A 10,610-nucleotide genomic window follows, 5' to 3' on the forward strand; every position below is an offset into this window, starting at 1 on the left:
TTCTTCACCAAATCAGGTGATACGAAAGGACTCAGGCAATACAGATATAGACAGCTTAAGTGAATGCAGTCATTCAGATCAGCTGCCTCCTGCAAAGAAGAATAAAGCAGATCTTGAATCGTATGATTTGCTGGCAGACTTAAAAACAGTTGCCACTCCATTGTCCCAGTAAACATTGGACGTCTGCTAGACGTCCTAGGACGTGCAAAACTGGTCCAATCGTCCGTGGCGTGCTTAGACGTCCAACTTAGTCTAAATTCTACTTGATCCATTGCATTCTCGTAATTAGACATCCGTGGACGTCCATAGACGTCCGAAGGAATTAAGTTTTGATTTTAATGCGCATGGGCTTACCGAAGCTATTTTATCGACGTGCTTAGCTATACTTTCAACTCGTGTTAATCTTGTTAATCTGTTTGATTTAAATTTAAATTCTTTTAAATCATTCGAAATGGAATCAAAGAGTTCTGAAAAAAGAATTAAAAAAAAGCCTGAAAAAAGATCCCACAGATAGGTCAACACTATTTATAAGGTTCAAAGCTTGCTAGATTTATTAGCCAGATTATAAACCTTAATTTTTCGTACTATGAGAATAAGGTCATTATCATAATATGTATTTATAAATAGAGGTTTATAAAGCTATGAGTCTTAGCTTTAAGTCAAAAGCTAGTAATATGTTTTAAATGATTTTATAATATTTCACTTGAATAATAGTAAATTATATAAGTAATTTAATGGTTGATAATAAATATCTTAGAGTTGTGTTGCTTAAGAAAGATTCTAGACAATAGCTTTTTTCCTTGTTAAAACAATAACTATATTTACTTTTAAGCAATCTCTTTTATACCTGCTATTTTAGAATTTATATACAATTTTTATTTTTATTTCTAGTTATTTATATGTCATAAAGAAAGAACTAAAGAAAAAACTAAAAAAATGATGCGTAAAGGTCTACTGTCATAGACTATGACAGTAGACCTTTACGCATCATCAGTTTGTAATTGTTAGTAAATTCTCTCACTTTTGTATATATATATATTATATGTCATATAATATATGACATAACATATGACAATCAATATTTTAGACACTTTAATAACTGCATATATATACACACACACACACACATATATATATATATATATATATATATATATATATATATATATATATGCAGTTATTAAAGTGTCTAAAATATTGATTGATTGACATAAACATAAACTATGTTAGGTACTTTGATAAAAAATTCAATATAATAATACAATTACAAAACTTATGCTGTTACATAGAGCTTAATGAGAGCTATCCAATGACGCCTAATTTGCCTGTCTATGTTAACTATGACGAAAGTTATGATTTTTTTTCCGCGTGTAAAAGTGGTAATTTCTGCTATAGAAAATTAAGAAAAACCGTGACCAATATTTTGCGTTACTGGCACTAAAAACTGCATAAGTAAAAAACCGACTGAGATAATGTAATAAAATTTAAAACAGTGATTCATCATTATTAGATCTTTAATTTATTAAATTTTTTATGGATCAAATAGCTTATTTTCATCTTATCAGATACAAAAAACAAAGTGGAGTGGGGGTGAATTTTGACAAGGATGCAATTTAAAAATTAATAGTTCACAAACTAAGTGCAAAGAAGACTTATTTTTCTAAGGTATATGACTCATTACATTAACTTTATGTTTAAGGTACAAATTACTAGTCTGCTGAAAGGAGGCTCATATAAATATTAATTATCAATATAATATTGAAAATCTTTTAAAATGGAGTAAAATTGACAACAACATAAAGTTAAACACAATTAATCATAAAAAATGATACGTTCAAAAGAACAAAAAAATTAAAATGCATAACTAAAATAAAATACTATTGTAAACATTTGTCTAATATTTAAATACCGGTAACTAAATGTAGAACCTGAATCAATAGAAAACTAAATCACCAAGAGCAACGTCAGCCAAGAGACTATCTACTGGTATTTTAAAGTCTTCTGCATCATCTTCTTCTTCATCCTCTTTCCAATATGCAATTATAAAACTAACAACTTTTCCAGTAACTGGTGGTAACTTCATAACTATTCTTCCCTTATAAGCTACTTCATTCCCCTCCTCATTCCATAAATGTTCAACTCTAGCTCCTTCAATTTTAACTGGATCCTCATTTAACATTTCTAATACTTTGACTCTTTGGTATTCTGAGAGTGAAGAGAAAATGGAATTATGTACAATATCTAAACTATTTTCTAAAATAAGTTTTTTTATATCTCTAGCTAATCTATTTCTCTGTTCCATTTCTCTTTTCTGACCTTTTTCTTTTAACCGTAACTTTGCTAACTCTTCTCCTCTCAACCTTCTCTCTTTACTTTGTTTTCTTGAAACTGCCCCCCTAGATATACAAAATTTAACAATTTTTTCTTGCTCTTTTTTTGTATTATTACACAGCCAGTCCAGAGATTTGTTCACCTTCACCTTTGTCTTGCCATCTAAAAATGAAGTTTCAGCATTAGGCGCCCTGCGAGTAAAAAAGTCTATCATGCCAAGGGTTTTCTCAGCCCAAATATTATTAATAGGGGCACTAACTGCCTTATCTTGCATGAACTGGCTCGATGTAGAGAGTTCACCAGTCAATTACCTTGACAGCTGTCTTTTTAAAACTGTCACTGTAGCATTAGCTATTATTTTTAAAACAGAAAGCAATTGCTCCAAATACTTCCCTTCAATAATGCGTAATGTAACCAATGTCTCATCAGAAATCAGTGGGCGACCAAATGCATCTAACTGTGACGACAATAGAAATTCCGGCTCATTACAAAGTATTTCCACAACCTTAATTGCAGATTTGAGATACTCAGCCTAAAAAGGAGTTATTTTTTATTAGAAGTTATTTTTTTAGATCATAAATTAATACATGCTTTAAATGTTTAAGTTACATTGTAAGAATAAAAAAAATTGCATACCAATTCAAAATGGTTTCTTTATTTTTCCTCTGCATAAAAAAGGGCCATCCAAGGTCCAGTTAAGAATTTGCCCCAGAGTCCAAGGGCTTGTAGATGGATCATTATCTCCTCATTCTTGAAATCTCTTAGTAGAGCTGTCCTCAGTAAAGTCGTGTTGTTGCAGTACTTCTCCAGATAGTTGACTAGTATTTGTCTGTGCCTAAAAACAGAATAAAACAAATTATGCATTTGCTATTGGAAAATCAAATGCATGGACTAGATAGTTAAATACCAATTGTCAGTACCTGTATACAATGCCAGCTGAACAAAACAGTATGTGCAATCGGTTGCCAACATACCTTGGAAAAGTACTGCAAGATAATCCACTTTGCTTGAGAAAGGATTTAAAACCATGCGGATCTCTTTTGGCCTTGTATCTGAAATACAATAATGCAGATTTAAAATATAGCAAGCAATTAAACTCTGATTTTATAAAAAAAGTAACAATATGCAGTTTGTTTACATTATTTGGATCAAATACATAATTCAAACATTGACCTTAACTTTGAAATGCTGTACAAAAGATTTGCAGCTCTGCAATCTGACCCATAAGTGGTACTGGGTATTGTATCATTCAGCTTTTGAAGTGCTTTCCTGGTCTCACTGGCTATTCCATCAAGTGGATGCAGATGACAGTTTAACTCTAACAGCTCTTTTTCAAGTATGCTGTTTAGCTTCACAACTGCTGCATGGTTAACCGAGGCCCTGTCTGTCAACGTTGACATTATTTTGCCCATTAGTTTTTTCCTTACATCAGCAATCTCTAATTTATAATATGCTGCATATGTGTTGGCTAAATCCTCAATGGTATCAGTAATGTGTTTTACATAGTCCTCTGCCTTGCCTCCTGGTAATTCAGTGATGCTGGCTGTAAGGATTTGTTGCTTAGTAGCAAAATGAATTTGATTTATGTGAATGCCCTTAATTGTTGTTGCATCAAATGCTAATGTCACAACATCAGCATTTATTATTGTTTCTGCCACTTGTAGCAGAGCAATTACTCCCATTTCTCTGGACATCTGCGCAATCGTTGACAGATTGGGGAGATCTTGAGGCTTCAAATTCACGTTACCAAGACTTGCACATGACATGATCACTTTAGGTATGGCATCTACAGGCACGTTGCTTTCAAGACAATGGTAAACAACTAGACGCAATGAGGCATTGAAACTTTTCTTTTCTTTTGTAAAAATTGAACCCTTTTCAATTTGATTGATGTCGCAGTTTAGCTGGTCTATGGTAATATCACTTTCTTTCAATGCTAAGTCTTGAACTCTAAGTTTTTTTTCTAAATCTAAAATAGTAAATTCTAATGTCAGGATCTTCTTCTTACAACTTTTATTTTCTTTAACCAAACTTTTGCATTTGAGGTTCAACTTTTTCAAGGATTTTGTTAAAGATATAACATCAGCTTCATATTTTTGGGCCTTTAACTGATATTTTGAGATCCGGCGTGAGGTTCTTTTAATTAGTTGGTTTACTCTCTTAACTTGAAAAGTCTTATTGATTGTTGTTTTCTCTTTTTTTACTGTTTTGATCACTGTCCTAAGCTTTTTGTTTTGAGTAAGTAAGGCTTTATTATAAAGTTTCCTTTTTTCACAGGAATGACATTCTCTGTTAATCCTTGTCTTTAATAGAGACACAGAAGGAGGTGTCTTTGGCTGAACAGGGAGAAGTGATGCCCTGGCTAGCGGAAACTTGAAGTCTTCACTTAAAAAAACAACTATCCTATCCCAGCTATAATGTATGTGTCTTTTAAAAAACTGGATTTTTTCGTTAACTCTCAGAATTGATAGTGTTAATGATGAAACTTTACATTCACTTTTACTAAATTGCTGAATTAAATATTTAGCTGTTTCTGTAGCATTTCTGTTCTGTTTTAAAAAAACATTGTACACAAAACCATTTGAAAGTATTTTATACTTGTGGGAACCAAGAAGATCTTCAAAGTCTTTTGCCTTTTTAATTATTTTCTCCATGTCACAAAAACAAGTTATTGTAAAAAACTGAAATAAAAAAAAAGGGATTTATATATTTAATAATTAACAAGGCAACGTAATAAAAACAAAGAAAAACTACTAAGTATTAATTTTTAAATAAATCTTATTTATCGTAGATTAGCAACTAATCTACGATAAATAAGACATAGCTATTTCAATTATATTATTATTGATTTATTAATTATTATGCCATTTAAGCTAGGCACAATTTAGTACACTTTATAATCATTATAACTAAGTAAAAAAAATGTCAAATTTTATGAAATTAGAATTCAACCATATTTAAAAAAAATAACAATAGTAGTTTAAGAAACTTGTGTTGAAACTTGTATTTATTCTAAATTGGATTGTGCAACACCACAAATGCCCATTATCGGTATTAATAACCGGTTACTTGTGGGTAAGTTCGTTGGGAAGCATTTATTTTTAAAATTGGGTAATTTATTTACATAAAAAATACGCAAAAGTAAATTAGATACATACATCCTTATGCAAATTTAATAAAAAAATGACTATCTAGCACAAAAAGCAAAAAATTTCGAAAATAAAAACTTACCTTGTTTTGAAAATCAAATTTTTCACTAACAACACACTGGATGAAGGATTTCCAAGTAATTTATAAAAAGATTAAGTATTCTATGTTGAAATACAAACGAGCCTATTTTAAAATCTAGAGAATTTAAAGAGCAGTCTGGTTTTAAAAAAACACACTATCCAAAGATGACTAAAAATCGGGTTTATCTAAGTATATGAAAAACCAAGTGCAATTTCCGACGAAAAGTTACGGCCGATATTAAAGTACCTAACTATGTTATATTTCCTTGCATTTATTTTATACGTTTATTGTTTAACTGCTTTAAAATATGATCAAGAGTCTTTATTTAGATTAAAACCTTTCAAATAGGGTATACTCAACGTTCCTTCTCTAATTTTATAATCAAATAGTTATTATTTTGTTTAAGCGAGCAAACTACTTATTGGCGAAACATCAGAAAACATGTTTTTGCAATCTCACAATCTGTTGATGAAGATGAGTGGGTTGAGGAGCACTTAAGTGATACAAACAATGAGTTAAACGAAAATTATTCTTTAAAATATTCACAGTTATTTCCTGAGCATCGATCAGATAGTGAATCTAGTCATGACTTGTTTTCAGAAAATAATTCTGCTGAATTTCATGATAACAATTGCTTGTCTGAGACAATAGATTTTCCTTTAAGTAATGATACTGTTGATTATGATACTTCTATTGAATGCCAGTTCTCTACTTTTAATGATGCCAGTTATGACCATTTATTGTCTGAACACATTCGTATTTGGGCTCTGCAACACCAATGCACACAAGCTTGTGTCAATGATTTGTTAAAGATTTTAAGATCTCATGGTCATCAACTACCAAAAGACTCACGAACCATCTTGGGCACATTAGATAAAGTTCAAACCATTGAATTAAATGCTGGAGAATATTACTACCTCGGTATAAGAAAAGGTCTTGAATATATATTAAAGAATAATATTTGTGCTGATTAAGAAATTAAACTTTTGTTTAATGTAGATGGTCTTCCAATTTTCAAGTCATCTGGATACCAGTTATGGTTAATAACATCCCAATTTTCTACCTTCAATCCGTTTACAATTGCGTTGTATGGTGGGCATGAAAAGCCAACTGCAATTAATTTTCTGCATGATTTTTCAAAAGAACTTCAGGAATTTCATAATAAAACTGTTAGTTTATGTGGAAAGTTTTATATTATTTCTATAATATAAAACTTTCCACATAAGTTTTATAATATTTGCAATTCCATGTGACTCACCGGCTCGAAGTCTTTTAAAGGGAACTGTGCAACACAGTGGTTACAATGCATGTGAGCGTTGTGATGATTATGGGGTCCCAGTTCAGGGTCGGATAGTATATGATACAACAAATCCTAATTTAATTTCTTCACGAACTGATAATGAGCTAAGGACTGGTCAATATTCTGAAAGAAATAATGATAACAGGTGTCATCATCACAATATAACGCCATTGTATGAAATACATAGTTTAGATCTTGTTAGACAATTTCCATTAGATTATATGCATCTGGTTTGTTTAGGTGCAGTGCGTCGTATTTTATATTATTTCAAAGGCTCATATCCACGTATTTATTCAGGAAGATTATCTGCTGCAAACTTAATAAAAATTTCTATTCGTCTAAGTCAAATGAAGGGAAAGCTACCTTCAGAGTTTGTAAGACAGCCTCGTGAATTGACTGAGGTTAATCGTTGGAAGGCAACTGAACTTAGGACATTTCTTTTATATACTGGTATTGTTGTTCTTAAGAATGTTATAAATCCTAAAACATACAAGCATTTCTTAAGTTTAGTGCTTGCCATTCGTATGCTATGCGAAGAGAATATAAATTTGAGGCAGACTTATTTAAATTCAGCACGTGAATTAATGAACTATTTTGTAAGCAATGCCCATGAACATTATGGTAATACCTTCACTGTTTACTGTATTCATAATCTGAAACATTTTCGTGATGATGTTGAATATTTTCAATTGCCTCTTGATGCTTATTCTTGTTTTCGATTTGAAAATTATTTGCAAACTATAAAGCGTCTAGTGCGTGGTAAAAGAAATCCATTAAAAGAAATTATAAAAAGACTTGATGAGTTGAAGGGAACATTACAAGAAAATTCTACTCATATAACAAAACTTGATTGTGCTAAAAACTCTTGGTTTCTTAGCAAAAATTATGTCTGCTTTATAAAAGAAATTTTACCAAATGGTAGATTGGTTTACAATGCCTTTAAAAAGGCTGAGCTAGATAATTTTTTCACAGATTTTATTGATTCTAATAAACTAAACATATTCGTCATAAAAAAAGATAAACATCCTTTGGAGAAAATAGATGATGTAGACATTGTATTAAGAAAATGTGTTTGTTTGATGCATGAAGATGATCGAGTTGTTATCCCTTTATTAAATTGTGCAAATTTTAAATGATAATAAATTTGTTTATTTGTGTTCATAGCTGATTTAATATCTCAGTTCTTAAGTTATAGTTTTCGGAGCTGTTTTTTCAGCTCTAACAGTTTGTTAAATCACTAACCCCAAGTAAAAATACATAAATTTGGAGTGTGATGCTGTTTTGACATTTCATAATAGTTCTGAGCTGCATGTTTTTATAAAATTAATTTTTTAAAAATGGATTATATTGTTTTGAAATTGTGTTTTGAGCTGTGGTAGAAACCTAACATACTAATTCTATAAAAATTTTAATAAATAGAAAATTTTTTGTTTAGACTATTCAGCACTATTGTGATAATTGAAAAAAATCAACCAACCAAAACAGTAGTTCCAGCTCACTGGGTTGACTCGGGTAGTTCTATTGTTTATTTCCCCCCAAAAGGGTACAAGACAGTTGGTATGTATATTGCAGAATGGGCTGTACCAGAACCAGGATGGCAGGAATTTGAGTTTGTTGAGTATATATTAGATTCTGGAACATTAGAAACATGTAACCAGATGTTACATTTTCAAACTGAAGATGAGGCTGAAAATTTATGTAATCATTTTAACCTTTTGAAATGTTTAAATAAATGTTTTCCAGAACATAAAAGTACATCTTTTTAAACATGAATTATTTGTTATTTAGCAATACAAAAAATTAAAATGAATAAACGAGCTGCAAGTCCAGTGATAGATTTCGCGTCCAGTCCTAAATCTTCTCCTAAATCTTCGCAACGTTTTACACCTAGTGATATTTTGGAAACGCCTACAACGTCTTCGAAATTAAATATTGCATCATTGTTCAAACAAGATCATTCTTGTAAAACCACAAATTTGTTTGAGAAGCCTTCAAAAGTGGGTGATGGCGGTTCCTCATTTAAAGAAATGTCAAATAAACGCAAGTTAAAAATTACCAATAAGTCTTTTTATTTAGTTGTAATACATTATTTTTATGTGACATATTTATTGCTCGTTTTAATACCCTGTTCATTCTGACAATAAAAGGCATTATACAATCTAAAATTGTGTACATACTATTATTTGTGTGCTTGTTTTATTACATTAAAAATAAAACACGTACCTTTAAAAACATATTCCATTATAAAATTTATGATTTAGTATATGAAAAAAGTTAAAGTTTTCAATAATAGTATGCAATAATTAAATTTTTTTTTTTATATGATTATTAGAATTTCAGTATGCAATTTTTAAAGAGTTGACAAATGAATTTACGCTGATCAAGCAAAATCAAAAAAAGATTATCGACTGCTTAGATCTATTAGAAAGCAATTTTGTAAGTGTAGTGGGAGTATCAAATGACACAATTGAAGCAGATGCAATTATAAAGCCTATTGACTCGTTAGAGAAGTTTGGTGAACAGGAAAATACGTTAAACTTAAGTAAAGTAGCAAGGTTGCAGAAGGTATATTTGAAGTTCCTTTTAATAGATCCTTAAATTACTGTTTTTTGTTTTTAAATAATTTTTGCTATATAGCGTTTTCTTTAGGCACCTTTGTAACTTGTGTCATAATGGATAGTTTTTTTTTCCGGTTGTAATCTCAGGTTATCCTTACGTTAAGTAAGGTTATCCTGCTGCTGGTGACATGTAATCAAGTGCACTTTGCTTCATGTTAACGTCAGTAAGAGCATCCGGTTATAAAACATTGCTTCAACTCTTTCATAATGGTATTTATATGTCATTATGAAGAACTATCCAAACCACACAAGTGTGGAAAAATTAATGTAAATATTACACACACTTTTATATAATTGTTTATTTTTTACTTTTGTGTATAGATTCGTCAGATTAGAAGTGTGGGTGGACCAACTCCGCGGAGAACTATTAAGAACGTGCTAGATTGTATATTAGAGCGCAGCGTGCAAAATTGTTTCAGCAAAGATGGGTTAAAAGGAAAGCGGAAATTTCTAACTACATTACTTTATAAATGTTTAAAGAGTAAGTTTTTGTCCCATTTCATCCTTAATTTTTAAGCATTTATTAAAAATATTCTACAAATGTTATTATATATATTTATTTAAATATATATGTGTGTGTGTGTACATATGTATGTATATATATAAATATATATATATATATTTATATATATATATATATATATATATATATATATATATATATATATAATATATATATATATATATATATATATATATATATATATATATATATATATCAGGGCGTTAGCCACAAAACCTGCTGGAAATTCCGCGTTATAGGCGGCGCCATTGGGCTTCCTAACACCCTTTATATATATATATTTACATATATATATATGTATATATATATATATATATATATATATATATATATATATATATATATATATATATATATATATATATATATATATATATATATACACACATTATTTAAGGTAATTATGACTTTCCTTTTAGATGCAGTTATATATGACAAAGGTGGTTTGGAAGCGCGCAATATCGAAGGACTAGTTGGCGATCTTATGAAACGTGCAACCTCGAAATCGTCCAAAAAATTGCAACTATTTAACATGAGTATCGTACTATAAGAAAAATTTATGCCTTTCTTGTAAAATATGATCTATCGATAAATTGAATTCTGTTTA

At 30.1% G+C, this 10,610-nt stretch overlaps 2 protein-coding genes across 3 annotated transcripts; one reads left to right on the top strand and one right to left on the bottom strand.

Moving 5' to 3' along the window:
• Positions 1 to 1,483: 1,483 nt before the first annotated feature.
• On the bottom strand, positions 1,484 to 3,382 carry LOC136079864 (uncharacterized). The gene is made up of 3 exons (XM_065796530.1): positions 3,252 to 3,382; positions 2,968 to 3,166; positions 1,484 to 2,863 (listed from the first exon to the last, which is right to left on the bottom strand). Exon 3 carries the CDS (start codon positions 2,603 to 2,605, stop codon positions 1,934 to 1,936), a length of 672 nt encoding a protein of 223 aa, XP_065652602.1. The 5' UTR covers positions 2,606 to 2,863; positions 2,968 to 3,166; positions 3,252 to 3,382; the 3' UTR covers positions 1,484 to 1,933.
• Positions 3,383 to 5,850: 2,468 nt separating this feature from the next.
• Positions 5,851 to 10,610, top strand: LOC136079865 (uncharacterized). 2 transcript variants are annotated; one of them, XM_065796531.1, is made up of 6 exons: positions 5,851 to 5,911; positions 8,298 to 8,560; positions 8,651 to 8,902; positions 9,195 to 9,427; positions 9,802 to 9,961; positions 10,423 to 10,610. In XM_065796531.1, the coding sequence occupies exons 2-6, from the start codon at positions 8,422 to 8,424 to the stop codon at positions 10,551 to 10,553; spliced, it is 915 nt and encodes a 304-aa protein (XP_065652603.1). In that variant the 5' UTR covers positions 5,851 to 5,911; positions 8,298 to 8,421; the 3' UTR covers positions 10,554 to 10,610. The 2 variants fall into 2 exon arrangements, with proteins under 2 accessions (XP_065652603.1, XP_065652604.1); XM_065796532.1 differs by lacking the exons at positions 5,851 to 5,911; positions 9,802 to 9,961; positions 10,423 to 10,610 and adding an exon at positions 9,512 to 9,763 and having other exon boundaries at positions 7,082 to 8,560.

Source organism: Hydra vulgaris, chromosome 04 (genome assembly GCF_038396675.1).
Source record: "Hydra vulgaris chromosome 04, alternate assembly HydraT2T_AEP".
NCBI lineage: Eukaryota > Metazoa > Cnidaria > Hydrozoa > Anthoathecata > Hydridae > Hydra > Hydra vulgaris.